At 38.2% G+C, this 14,510-nt stretch overlaps 2 protein-coding genes across 7 annotated transcripts in view; one reads left to right on the forward strand and one right to left on the reverse strand.

Annotated features, from left to right (window-relative positions):
* A2M (alpha-2-macroglobulin) overlaps nucleotides 1-5,084 on the forward strand; it is a 44,867-nt gene extending 39,783 nt beyond the window's left edge. For both annotated transcript variants that reach the window (XM_072954394.1, XM_072954393.1), the window contains exons 30-36: nucleotides 410-628; nucleotides 807-934; nucleotides 1,816-1,906; nucleotides 3,025-3,093; nucleotides 3,973-4,075; nucleotides 4,552-4,593; nucleotides 4,943-5,084. In XM_072954394.1, the coding sequence (XP_072810495.1) occupies nucleotides 410-628; nucleotides 807-934; nucleotides 1,816-1,906; nucleotides 3,025-3,093; nucleotides 3,973-4,075; nucleotides 4,552-4,593; nucleotides 4,943-4,959 (669 nt within the window). In that variant the 3' untranslated portion in view covers nucleotides 4,960-5,084. The remainder of the gene's footprint in view (nucleotides 1-409; nucleotides 629-806; nucleotides 935-1,815; nucleotides 1,907-3,024; nucleotides 3,094-3,972; nucleotides 4,076-4,551; nucleotides 4,594-4,942) is intronic.
* The window catches only part of KLRG1 (killer cell lectin like receptor G1), a 116,372-nt gene that overhangs the window by 65,708 nt on the left and 36,154 nt on the right, over nucleotides 1-14,510 (reverse strand). For 4 of the 5 annotated variants that reach the window (XM_072954400.1, XM_015251284.3, XM_072954402.1 and 1 more), the window contains exon 6: nucleotides 7,026-7,181. In XM_072954400.1, coding sequence (XP_072810501.1) covers nucleotides 7,179-7,181 — 3 coding nt within the window. In that variant the 3' untranslated portion in view covers nucleotides 7,026-7,178. Of the gene's footprint in view, nucleotides 1-3,116; nucleotides 3,155-7,025; nucleotides 7,182-14,510 lie in introns of those variants that run through there. The other variant, XM_072954401.1, reaches the window with a different exon arrangement.

The raw sequence follows: 14,510 nt of genomic DNA on the forward strand, positions 1-14,510 counted from the left end.
AGAGTTTAGTCTGGAGGGAGAGCCAGACTGAACTTTGGTTGGTTGGTGCCAGGTATGACCACAGTTGTCAAGAAAGACATCTTAGGCAAACAACTAGGGCTAAAAACTAATTCCCATTCATACATGTTCTCCACACTACATATCCCACATATATTTATAGAGAGAAAAGGATTGATTTTTCTGAGAAATAAAATCAATTTCTAGGGCACATAGTCCTTGACAGATATGTGAAGGTTATGGTTCCGTCACCTAGGTAAGGATTATATCAGTCTTGATAGAACTCCAATACTTCCATAGTCAGGGCAAAAGGAAAGAGAAAATCAAAACCCCTTTTGTGGCAGCCAACATGGGCCTTTGGGTCGTCAAAGGGCCACCATGCCTAGGTGGGCCCCTCACCCTTCTCTTCCAGGACACAGTGGTGGCCCTCCACGCCTTGTCCAGATATGGGGCAGCCACTTTCACCAGGACTGGGAAGGCTGCACAGGTGACCATCCAGTCTTCGGGGACATTTTCCACGGAATTCCAAGTGAACAACAGCAACCTCCTGTTACTACAGCAGACTTCACTGCCAGAGGTGCCTGGAGAGTACAACGTGACCGCAACAGGACAAGGGTGTGTTTACCTCCAGGTGAGAGTCTGGGGCGGATGGGACAGGGGGCCTGGAGTAACCATCCTCACTGAAAAGGCCTAACTTGGCCTAACTGATTTGCTGGGACAAATCAGAAAGAGTTGAGGAAGTTGGGAGGAGTCCTGGAGAAGGGTTTTCCCCCTCCTAAACTCAGATTTTTGCCTTTGATGTTCCACAGACATCTTTGAAATACAATATTCTCCCGAAAAAGGAAGAGTTCCCATTTGCTCTGGAGGTGCAGACTGTGCCCCAAACTTGTGATGGACCCAAAGCCCACACCAGCTTCCAGATCTCACTGAATGTCAGGTAAGTCCTCTGACCGTGTCGCTGAATTCTGGGTAGAACGACCAGTCTGCTCACTGGAAGGCCTCAGTAAGCAGAGCAGCGTGACAGGAAATATTTGTTCTATATTTCCTGGAAAAGCAATGTGTTCTCATGTCGACACAGAACCTCTCAGTGGTGGGATTTACAGTGTACAGCCCCGACTCCAGGATCTATTACTGTCTGACCTCACTATTTACAGGTTATTCATGCCTGTCAGTAATAATTAAATAAAGAATATTAATGCCTTGCCTGAATTCCTGACTTTATTCTAATGTAGTGATTCATCCTGATTTCCTTCTATTGTCATGAAATTCTGTATTATTTTTGCTCTATTTGGGACAGAGATGGAGACTTGTTGAAAAGTGCGAATAGAAGGAAGTAGTGATTCCCCAGTACCGGCAATAAATAAATCTCAGATTATATATGAAATAATCAAGTTGGGGAAAAACACATACATAGGCAGCAATACTCAAACAGCTACAGGGCTTCTTGTATCTGCCCGCGAGAGTGTGATAACCTGGAAGGCGGTACTCTTCAGGGAAAAAGAGAAAGTCGTGTAACAAGTGACTGGGACCGACTTAGCGGTCTCAAGCCCAGGTGTGCTTCACATATAGAGCTTTCTTAAAATGCAGATCCTCCGAAATTCTGATTTATCAGGTCCAAAGGAGGACCTGGTCTCTGTGGCTTTAACAGGCTCGCCTGAAGATTCTAATTCACAGCCAGTTTTCTGAGCTACTCGAGTAAGAAATTTAGGAAGAAGTCCATGCCCCTTTCAGGGCTCTTGAGTGCTTATATTGGACACAGAAAAAGAGAACAATTAATAACACAAAAATTCCTTCTTTCTTTCTTCTCTGCATCTCTAGTTACACTGGAAGCCGTCCTGCCTCCAACATGGCAATTGCTGATGTGAAGATGGTATCTGGTTTTATTCCCCTGAAACCAACAGTGAAAATGGTACATTTCTTATAAGCCCAGGAGACCCTATTTTATTTAATGTGTTATGTATCTCTAGACTGACAGTATTAATATGAGAACACCATTAAATCAACCTCTATCAAAGACTTATTACTTTCTCCGAACTCAGAAATATAATTTAGTATGTTTGCATGGGGGCTGGTTGGTTGGTTGGTTTTCTCATTAAATTTTGTTTTAATGGGTCTCAAAATTCTGTGATGGAGTTTCGGTCATGTTTTCGTTAAGATACTCATTAAAAAATACTAATTTTAAAAACTAACAACTCAAAACTGCCACACACGGAAACACGTATGATCCAGAAAACATTTTCCTTTCCCTCGGGTTTTATGATGCATTGTTACCGCTCACCAACCTTTCACTACCAAACGGCGGTGGTCGCTTCAGACGGTTTTGAGGCTGTCCTTCCACCACTGAGGGACCTGGGGTGGCAGGTATTAGAGATCATGTTCATTCAGCCTTCTGAGCTTTCTGGGCAGATCTGGTGACCTCGCCAGCTCCACCTGCTTCTTGTCCATGGCTTTGGTGACACCCACAGCAATCGTCTGGCTCATGTCATAAATCGCACACTGCCAGGAGCCATGTGTACTAGGGAAAAGCTGGCAGCAGGCTCCTGCTTTAATGGCGCTTAGATACTTCAGAAGATAAAGCGTATGCACATGAGCCAGTGGGAAAAAATATGAAAAAGATTGATTGACATAAACTATAAATATTAAGAAGTACAGAGAAAAATGAGGTTGCTATATAGTTTGAGAAAGCAAAAAAAGTGAAAAAAAAAAAAACCAAAAACAAAAACCTCCTTCATGAAGGAACGGAAGATGAACTGAACCTTGAAATATGGGTAATTCCCAAGTTTCGGATATTTAGTTCCCTTTCCTTCAAATAAATCTCCTTTACACGTGGGTCCTGTGTCATAACTAATACTAAACCTTGCATCCCAATTACCTTTCATTTCTAATTTTGCCACATTATTGTCTTTGCTTATAAAAAGCATTTGAAGAAATGTTACCCTGAGGCTTAATAAACATCCTTCTTTCCTCTGGTTTCCCCCAGGGTTTTCATCTGTTTATTAACATTTATGATGTCTTAATTTTCTTCAGCTTGAAAGATCTAACCACGTGAGCCGGACAGAAGTCAGCAACAACCACGTCTTGATTTACCTGGATAAGGTGAGAGCCCTGCTGTTCCGGTTGCAAAAAATGTAGACAGTGATGCCTCTACAGAAGCTACCTGGGAAGTGAATGAAGGCATTTTGGAGGCATCACTTCCATGCTAAAAATCTGGGAATTGTAATATTAGTTCCAGTAAATATTCGCCTCTTCTCTATTTTTCATCTGGGACTATGGGGAGAAATGACTTGTTACAAATATTGGAATATGAATATTTCTAGGACTCCATAAGCAAGAAGTTCCCCACAAAATGTGCTTACTATGTGCATAAGTTATTTTGAAGATAGTAATATAAGAAAGTAACTATTGGGATTAGTCAATTATTATTTCAACATTACATCAATGAGACAAAAGGGGACCTTACTATCAATCTCATCAAGGACTTTGGCATAAAATAACAAGATCACTCCACCAATAAACCAATGTGATTTCACAGCTGTGTGTTGTTACATAGTTTCTTCATTACTATACTGATGGATATTATAGTTTGCAAATTTTGTAAAACAAGGCAGCAGTGATCAACTGTTGATATTCCTTTTGGAGTCAACATAAATATTTCTATAAGACAGAGAAGTAAAACTGTACCAAATCTCCAATATTTAAAAATGAACGTAATTATTTAAACAATAAAAAGCATACATCATTCGCCCTCTGTGAACAGAGCCCTGTGCTCACATTGATGGGAGTATATGAACAGTTTTAGTTATTTAAGAAACAATTTGGGGAAGTTTCCATCTGCTCTGAGAGCTTTTGGCCCAATTTAACGATCCTGTTAGTTGACAAAAAGTTTTTCCCCAAGATAGATGAGTACTTATACTCATTCAAAGAAGACAGAAGAAACGTCCCTGGAGGGTCATTTAACTGCCTTTTGCTTTCTAGGTGACAAATCAGACTGTGGGCTTGTCCTTCACGGTTCTGCAAGACGTCCCAGTAAGAGATCTGAAACCAGCCATAGTGAAAGTCTATGATTACTACGAGACAGGTGAGTGAGAGCAACTTTCACACAGAAATTAAATTCCTGATCACAGAAATTTAGATTTGAGAAATGTGTTCGGGCAATTCATTACTCTGATTGCTCTTATCACTTCATTTTGTGTCCATCAAAGTCTGAGTCTCCTGTCTTTATCTTCTGTACACACATTGTAAAAATAACCTATAGGATAAATTTACCAACTACTAATACAAAGCACCTTTTCTTCAGATAAAATCAACTGTAGGACAATATGAAATTTAAGCAAGCATAACATCTGAACTGCTACCCTTCAGGAGTTTAGGGTAAAGCAAAGCATAACATACAGTATCTGAAAAGTTAATAACATAAGGCAGAAAGCAATACATCAAATGAATGATGCTCATACAACACAATTCTTGCCACAATAAAGATTCTTCCACTGACCTGTATCCCATAGATGTTTGCTTTCCCTCTCACTTGACCTGACAATTTTTGTTTTTATTCAGATGAGTTTGCAGTTGCTGAGTACAATGCTCCTTGCAGCAAAGGTAAGCAAAGCAATTCACACTCCTTCCAAATGGAGTCAGAACCCCTTTGGCTTGTCCCCCAAATCCCCTGCATAAAATTCTGGCTAAATACTTTTCTCAGACTTCATACTGCTCACAGTGCAAGTTATTACAGAAAAAATGCACTTATTGGGAAAGGGCCACTGATGGTCAAACTTCAGACAGCTCATAAAATTGCATTTTGGATAATTTTAAGTAACGGATCTCATTTCCCACGTATATACTAGTTGGATTTCCTCAGGCACTATGCTACCTGGATCCAAGAGAAGGAATATTCACTGCTCAGGAAACCCAAATCCATCTTAATTTTCTCTTCTTTCCACTATCACAGATCCTGGAAATGTTTAAAGATCACATCAATGAAAACTGCTTTGCTAGAGTCCCTGTTCCACTAACTCAGGTCTCCATGGAGCAAAAGAGTCTTTGAATCTCTGCAGGCTTGATGAATAAACCTTTGTTTCTGGTCAGCTCTATCACTGTTTCCTCATTTATTCCATAAACATTTATTACACTTCCACATGAGTCCCAGTAGAACGCTGAGGAAAAAATTCATAGCGATCAAGAGCTGAGGGGCTTTGGGCTTCAGAAATTGAAAAACGTTACAGAGATGCTGGTCTGAGCAGGCTTCACGTAGAGGTTACAGGGAAAATAAGAATGTATTGGATTATGTACTAGGAGCGTGTAAACTTGTTTGGTGACAGGTATATTCTAAGAAAAAGCCAAAGAGTGCATTTAGGAGAAAATAAATGGTTGACTTGACAAGGAAGAACTTTCCACTTCAAAGGGAAGTAATGAAATAGACAGTTGGGCATGTCACATTGGGAGGCAGCATAATTAACTGGGACTTGATTTGAATTAGAAGTTATGAGTCCTCAGAACCAAATCTGCCATTGACTGACACGAGTGATCAATCAGTTGACCTTGGGTTTCAGATTCAGTAAAGGATGGCAGATTGAAAATACTGAAGAGGTGACACAAGTCACAGAGAGTTTTTCTAGAAGAAAGGATATATAGTGTTCAAAGCACAAATACACTGGAGTATCTTTTTTTCTGAAACTCTGAGCCAGAACCAAAGGATGGATATAAACTCAAGGAGGTATTCAGATGCATTAAGTATTAAAATTATCCATTACATAGATGGAGGGGCAGAAGCTTTGGGAGTCTGAAGAGAAGATTCCTGGGGAAGTCCCAGGAGTTCTAGTCTTCATTTGATTTAGTCTGACAGAAGCCTAGGTGCTGCAAACTAAGAACTCCAAAGGACTGTGAAGTTCAAGCATCCTTAGCTGTCTCCAGGATAGACAAAAATAAAAGGTAAAAGTTATCACCTTCAGACTAGGTTCTACTCTAAGCACTTCACAGGTATTAATATATCAACCCTATGAAATAGGGACAATGATAACAAATGAAGAAACTGAGGCACACAGTGGTATAACCTGCCCAAAGTTACTCAGCCAATAAATGGCTGAACCAGAATTCAGTACCAAGAAGTCTGGTTTCCAAGTCCACGTTCATAACCACAAACCACGCTGTGAAAGGAAAAGTACGTGCAGACATGACAGTAAAGGAGATAGAAATGTTCAGGGGTCAGTTCATACGGTGTTTTATATTTTATTTGTATTTTATTTTTTAAAATAATAAGGTGCTGTGTGCTTGCATGTCCTTATATGTGCCTCTCCGCTGACCTCATCTTTCCCCACCTTGAATCAGTTGGTCAGGGGCGTCCATTTGCCTCAGGGAAATTGAGGTAATGGCAGGAATTCAAAGAGAAAGAAATAGAATACTTGACCTACCTTGCCAAAATAAATGACTTCTAAATTTATTTTGACTCCACTGATAAATCACAATTCTGGCAGATTAGAATATAACAATTTACCCCATGAAAGAGGTCACAAGAATTCAGAATATGTTAGGAAACAGCTAAACAACAGCAAAACATGTGACTGGAAACAGAACGAGGAAGCACTCTGTATATCAACATAGAAATATCCCCGGGATTACATTGTTCAGAGAAAACAGTAGAGCAAAGAACAGGATACATATTACAGACTCTTTTATATAATAAGGGGGTCGGGGAGGAAATAATGTGTCTGTATTTTTTGCACTTACATAAAATAATACTGGAAGGAGACCCATTAGAAAAAAAAAAAACAGCTATTAAAGTGTTTCCCTACCTAGAGGAACAGGGAAAAATAACTGGAAGTTTTCAAGGATGGGAAGGAGACTATTTAGTGAATACTATTTAAAATTATTTGACTATTGAACCATATGAACATATTTACTATTCTGAGAATTAAACTAAAATCCAATGAATAAGAAGCTTAAGACTAAGAAGAAATATTGAACTCAGTACCTGGCAATCTGTACAAGGAGAAAGAATATACTTACTCTATCAAGTAGCATTAAAGGTGTCTTACCTCATAATCATCATTTGGTCCTAAAGCCCGAATACTCTTCATATCTTGTTTTATGAAATGCATTTTCCTGCTTCTGCATCCCTTTTTCCTCCTCTTCTTTGATTTCTTCTCCTCCTTTCCCCAAATGTTTCTCTCTTTCTCCTCAGCCTTTGTCTACTAAAGAAGACAAGAAATAAACTCTTTAAAATTTGATGGCACGTGTCCACCCTGATCCATTAAATATTCTTTCTTTCCGTTAAATATTCTTACAACAAAAACCTAACACCTTTATTCCAGGAGGTAACGGTAGATTTTGAATTATTCACATTAAGTGAATAACAATAATAGTATTAATTGCCAATATACTAAGACTTGGAGAGGTTAAGACATTTTCCCAAGGCCTAACAGTCTTGTTATGAAGCCTGTAATTTATTTTAAATTATTTAGCATGGACAGCACAGCACTGTCAGGCATGTTTATTAGAAGTTAGTACTCTGGAATGGGGCCTGTGCATCAGGATGTTAAATGCTTCTCGGATGCGTCTAATGCACAGCCAAGGTGGCAAGCGCTGCTTTAAGCCCGTTCTCAAAGAGTGATCTCCAGACAAGCAGCATCAGCATCACCAGGGAATTTGACCAAAATGCTAATCTTAGGACCCCACCCCAGGCTTACTGAGTCAGCAACTCCGTTAGTAGAACTCAGTGGTCCATTTTAACCAGTCCTTCAGGTAATCCTTGTGTACCCTAAGAGAAGCAACAAGCTATCCTTCCTTCAGGGCAGAGAGTCTCAATCCTACTTGAACATTAGAATCACCTCATTAGAAGAAGTTTTTTGTCTGTTTGCTTGTTTTGCTCTGTTTTATTTTGTTTTACTAATGCCATGGCCCCATGCCAAAATATTCAGATTTAATTGGTTTAATTGGCCCAGAATGGGGTCTAGACAGCAGTATTTTTTTCTTTTGGTTGATTCTAATATACAAACAAGGATGAGAACAACTGTTTTACGGGCAGTGCCTAACCTAATCAGTAAGTCATGTTCCAGGTATTTCAGCTTCCAAGCCAGCAGGTCTCACTCCTACACAAAAGGATCATCTACAGAGCTTTAAAAACATACTTATGCCTGGGCACCAACACCAGAGTCTTGATTTAATAGGTTTGGGGTGGGGAATGTACATAGCTAGCCAAAACACTATAGTGAGTGTTCCTTTCACCAGAAGTTGAAAACAACTAATCTAATTACAGGTTGTGCTACTAAGAGCATTTCAATCATCTTTATTTCCCATCAATAACAGAGGTTTTGCTTATTATCATAATAAGTGTACAATGGGTTTTCATTAGTGAAATTAGTGGCTTTTATTCAGCCTAATGGTTGGAAATGAGTTTCCATTAGTGAAATAAGTGGTAATCCAGAAATGTCAATAGGCTAAAATATGCCAAAGCAGTGGCTTTTCAGAGTTTGGTTCCTGGACTATTAGCAATACAGTGTTAAAAAATGCAAATTATAGACTCCTTCCTAGAGTTTCTGACTTAGAAACTGCAGGGTTGTGTCCCTGCAGTTCATATTTGAACAAATCTTCCAGTTGATTCTGATGCACACTGAACTTTGAAAACCAAATGACTAGAAATTTATGAACTACTACCAAAAATAATAAACTATTAATGTAACTGGAACAGAGTGAGGCCAGTTCACAACGTTTGACACATTTGAGGAAGAATGTAATCACTTAAATTGTGAGTTAAGAAAAGGAAATGTGTAATCTTCCATAAAAAAAAAATCTGAAGCTGAGGAGACTTGTAACCTTGTCTTGGTGCCTGAAAATTCTAAAACTGAAAAATAGAATAATTGAAATTAAGAATTCAAAGGACAGACTTAACAGTATATTAAACATAGACAAGTAGAGAATAAACAACTCAGAAGATAAGTCAGAAGAAGCTATTCAGAGTAAGTCATGGAGGACAAAAGGATAAAAGATACAGGAGTAAAGGTGTGAGTCATAGAGATACCGTGAGAAAGATCAACATATATGTGATTACGATCCCAGAAAAAGAGTGGAGAGGAAATGGTATAAACACTACTGAAGTGATAATGACTGAGAACTTTTCGAAACTAATGAAAGACATCATGGCACAAATTCAGGAAGTGCTAAAACTCAAACACGATCAGTAGAAACAAAGCCATTTCTGAGCAAGCACAGACAGTTCAAAATAAGATGAAGCCAAAGAGATCCACACCAAGACACATACCAATTAAAACGCCAGAAGTTAAAAGATAAAGAGAGACTCTTGAAAGCAGCAAGAGAAAAAACAACTGGTTATGTACAAGGGAACCCCCATAAGACTAGCTGATTTTTCAGCAGAAAATTTATGGGCCAAAAGGGACTGGCACCATATATCCAAAGTACTGAAAGGAAAAAACTTAAACCAAGAATACTCTACCCGGAAAGGTTAGCATTCATAAGTGAAGAAGAGAGAAAGAGTTTAACAGACAAGGAAAGGCTAAAAGAGTTCAGCACCACTGAACCGGCTTTACAAGAAATGTTAAAGGGACTTCTCTCAGCGGAAAAGAAAAGGCCACAATTAGAAATGCGAAAATTATCAAAGTAAAAATTTCACTGTTAAAGGCAAACATACAGTAAAGGTAGTAGATCAACCACTTATAAAGCTAGTAGGAAGTTTAAAAAACAAAAGTAGTAAAATCATCTATATCCACAATAAGTAGTTTTAAAATACACAAACAAGAAAATGTAACATACGAATGTCAAAAGCATCCAATATGGAAGGGGAGGAAAAATTGGTAATTATGTGATGTCATAATGGTGTTAGCTAATGCTATGGCCATAATCATTCTGCAATATGTAAGTGTATCAAATCAACATATTGTGCGTCTTAAACATATAATGTATGTCAATTATATCTCAACAAAGCTGGAGGAAAAACAAATGAGAGACAATCTACAAAATAACTGACCTATAACCTTTTAAAAGCAATTTCACGAAAGACAAAGTGTGAAGAACTGTTTTAAATTGAAGATGAGTGAAAAACCACAATGAAGAAATACAATGTGTGATTTTGGATTAGGCTCTGGTCTGGGCTGGAGGGAGGCAGGAGAATGACTGAGATTGCCATTAGGTTACTGGAACAAGCCCGCTGATGAAATCTGAGTATGTAACGTATAGTAAATAACAGTGTTGCATCAATGTTAACTTTTCTGAGTTTGTTTTTTTTTTAATATAGCTGTCTGTTCTTGTTCTTAGGAAATACACACTGAAGCACTTAGGGTTAAAGGGGCCTGATCTTTACAACTAACTCTCAAATTGTTCAGGAAAAGCAAATGTACCAAAATGTTAATAATTGATGAATCTAGGTGAAGTGCACTCAAAGACTTTGCACTATTTTGTAACTCTTCTGTACATTTGAAATTATTAAACAATGTCTTAATACCCAAAAAATCAATCAGTGTAATCTGCCACATGAATAGGATGAAGGGGGAAAATGTGATCATCTCAATAGTTGCAGAAGAAGCATTTAACAAAATCCAACACCCTTTTATGATAAAACACTCATGAACTAGGAAGAGAAGGAAGTTTCCACAACATAACGAAGGATACATATGGAAAACCCACAGCTAACACTATACTCAATGGTGAAAGAATGAAAGCTTTCCCCTGCAGATCAGGAAAAGAGAAGAATGCACACTTTTGCCACTTCTGGCTACAACTTCTACAACCGAACACTCAGACAAGGAAAAGAAATAAAAGGCATCCCCCTTGGAAAAGAAGAAGTAAAACTTCCTCAATTTGTAGATGGCACAATATATAGAAAACCTTAAGAATCCACACCAAAAAAATTAAAAGGCTAGCTCTGATAAACAAACTCAGCAAGTCACATGAAACAAAAATAAACACACAAAATCAGTTGTATTTCTATATACTAGCAACAAACAATCTAAGTAGGAAATTGAGAAAATAATGTTATTTACAATGGCATCAAAAAGGATAAATACTTAGGATTAAGTTTCACCAAGAAGGTGGCAAGACTTGAACACTGAAAACTACAAAAGTTACTGCAAGAAATTAAGTAAACAGAAAGATATTCCATGTTCATGGATTGGAAACTTACTGCTATTAAGATGATAAAGCAATTTATACAGAGATTCATTGATACCTCTATCAAAATTTCAACAGTGTTTTGTGAAGAAATAATGTGAAAACTCATCCTAAAATGCATATGCAATTTCTAGGGACCCTGAAGCCAAACCAATCTTGAAAAAGAACAAATGTAAAGGACTCACACTTTCTGATTCAAAACTTAACTACAAAGCTACAGTACACAAAACAACATAGTCCTGTCATAAAGATAGATGTACAGACCAATGGCATAGAATTGAAAACACAGAAATAAACCCTCACATCTATTGTCAATTGATTTTTGACAAGGATGCCAGGATCATTTAATGTGGAAAGAACAATCTCTTCAATAAATAGTGTTGAAAAAAACTGGATATTCACATGCAAAGGAATTAAGTTAGACCCTGACGTTATGCCATATACAAAAATTAATTTTAAATAGATCAAAGACCTAAATTTAAGAGTTAAAATTGTAAAACTATTAGAAGTAAACTTAGGGGCAAATTCATTACCTTGGATTTTGCAATGGCTTCTTAAATAATGATACCAAAAACACAGGCAACAAAAGAAAAAATAAGTTAATTGGACTTCATTAGAATCAGAAACTTGTCCATCAAAATGAGTCAGTTTGCTTAATTTATCTTACAACTCAGGAAAAAAAAGTTTAAAAAGACAGTAAAGCCTGGATTTGGATCCCAGTTTTTTTTAATCCCTCTGTAATGACTCTAAGCTTGTGGACTGTCTGAAAAGATGTCCTTCACGTATCCCTTTAAAAATGCAGGGTGGCATGGACATTAGAATTTCCACAGTCAGAAATTTAGCAGAGGAATAAATGGGCCATTATTTTCACTGGACCATGAGCTTGAGTCCTTTTTGATGTAACATTAAAGAAATAAGATTTTAATTTTCCGATGCTGACATTTTACCAAAGTATTTTATTTTTCAGGTCATTTTTAGAAATAAATTACCTAAAATATCAAATGCAGCTGAAAAATACACGAATTATAACTTTATGGATAATAATAGTCTAAAAAATGCTTATTATGTTTTTCACTTTGTGTATTCTTTGTGTATTTAGTTTCTAATTAAAAACTAGTAAAAAGAGTTAATGTCGTTACAGTTGGGCTCACATTTGAAGAAGAAAAAACTGGTCACATCTAGTAATTTGGGCTCTCTGCCCTTGAAGGTAGTTAATATTTAACCTGATGAAATGAGCCTCAGCAGTTCTGAGACTCAGGCAAAGGACAGCTAAATGTACTCTTGTGTAACTTATTTGGACTGAGCTCAAATACAAGATGGAACTCGACGGACACAAAGGGAAGACAGGAGAGTTCATTCAGCCAGATGGTACTTACTACGGGAAATTAACATTTTATGAAACTGGTTCATGGTACCTAACCTCATAATCCCTATTCTGTCTCCTATCTCAAATACTCTTGCTTTCTGCTTCATGTCAACCAGTCGTGCATTCATTCAACAATTATTTATTGAGTAACTACACTTTGCCTGATTAGGAAATAAAACAGACAAAACTCCCCACCTCCAGAGAGCTTATGTTCCAAAGGGAAGAGAAAGACAGAAAGCAGCATCAGCAAGGCAGCTGAAATGCTTCCCAGATATGAGAACCGAAGCCGGCGAGGAAGGGAGGGGGACAGGTGGGAAGTGGTTACAGCTCTAACTAGGAACCCGGGAAAGAGCTCCATGAGAAGCTGACTGTCACGTGGAAACTTGTAAAAGGTGAAAAAACCCTGTACATTTTCCTGTCTCTGGTTCGCCCTCTTCCTTGTTCATGAGCTCCTTTCCTTCTTTCCTTTCACCTTTTCTCTCTTCCTCTTAACTAGAGAAACTATGTGATGAAATAAGCAATCCAAAGCTGCAGAATCCGTATCACAGTTACAGTGGCTCTCTTCCCACACACAACTTTTACAAAGATAATCTAACAGCTGTATTGTCTAGAGATTGGTCAGTTCCTTCCCTATGTTCACGTCAATAGCAGACCTCCAACTGTTCCCCTTTTCCCATCTTGGGAACAGATTATTACTAATATTATTATTGTTGTTGTTATCAGGGGTCGGGAAAAGGGAGATGTTCTAACACTTAATGTTGCTCGCCTTGTGTGATAAGCATGTTACACGGCTTTCCTCCTGCACCCTCACAGTAACCCTATGAGTGGATACCATTACTATCCACATTTTAAGGTTGAGAAAGTGAGGCTAAGAGATGGTAAGTAATCCAGAGAAGCCAGGATTTGAACTCTGGCCATCTAGCTCCAGACGTTTCCAATCATCACGCTAGTCCTGCATTTTTCAACGTGCTTCCTAAGGCTTCTTCTCGTGAAATACAACCTTAAGAGTGAAGCAGGGAAAATCCTGTTGTCCCGACATTAGCGCTCAGAAGGCAGCAGCTCAGGGGAGAATCAAAGATGACTGCATCAGAAGCACGTGACAGAGATGGTGCTGCACAGTGGTGGGGGGAGCTTGGGCCCTGGACCCAAGACATCTGAGTTCTGATCTTAGCTCTGCTACCTCATAGCTGTGAAACCTGCCACAGGTTACTTAACCTCTGGGAACTCCATCTGTAAAATGGGGGCAATAATAGTACCCACTTTGTGATGTTGTTGGAAGGGTTAAATTAGGGAACACAAGCCTAACATACCATAAAAGCTCAGTAAATGTTAGCTGCGACGTGAAAAACCAGGACGAGAACTCCATTTGGACTTGTAGTTCAGTGTGGTACTCAGAGCACGATATTTTCCAGCCTTGAGGAGAAGGCTCTGACTTGATAAAGCAATATTTCAGGAAAGGAAAGTTTTTGGTCTCTTACCAAAATAAAAACAATAAATAATAACAATAAATAAAACACTAGAAGAATTAAAAATCAATAGAACTAATCACTAAAGGATTCATTTTCTATATGTAAATTATGTTTCATTAAACCTGACCAAAAAGGAATATAACAAATTGTATAACTGCTTATTTTTTAATGATCTTTATTTTTACACCTCATAAATTTTCATGCCTTGCTTTTCCTTTAACTTTCATGATACCAAGTTGTCCTGATTTTTCTCCCACTGCTCTGGCTACTTCTTCTGGGTCTCCTTAAATGTACTTGTTTCTCAGAAACCCCTTCTAGACCTCATCTTGTTCTGTGTACCCTAGGTGGGGGTTTTCTTCTATTCCCATTGCAAATATCTTCCAAATATGGCGAAAATTCCAAAAAGGGTGTCTCCAGCCATGAAATCTTTCCTGTTCTTTTGCCTCTCATATCCAACTCAACAGTAGGCATCCACATGGATATCATGTCTAAGCCACACTCATACTCATACACACACACATGCACACATATGCACACACAATTTCCTTGCTGTGCCTCCTATCAGC

Source organism: Vicugna pacos, chromosome 34 (assembly GCF_048564905.1).
Source record: "Vicugna pacos chromosome 34, VicPac4, whole genome shotgun sequence".
NCBI classification, from domain to species: Eukaryota; Metazoa; Chordata; class Mammalia; order Artiodactyla; family Camelidae; genus Vicugna; species Vicugna pacos.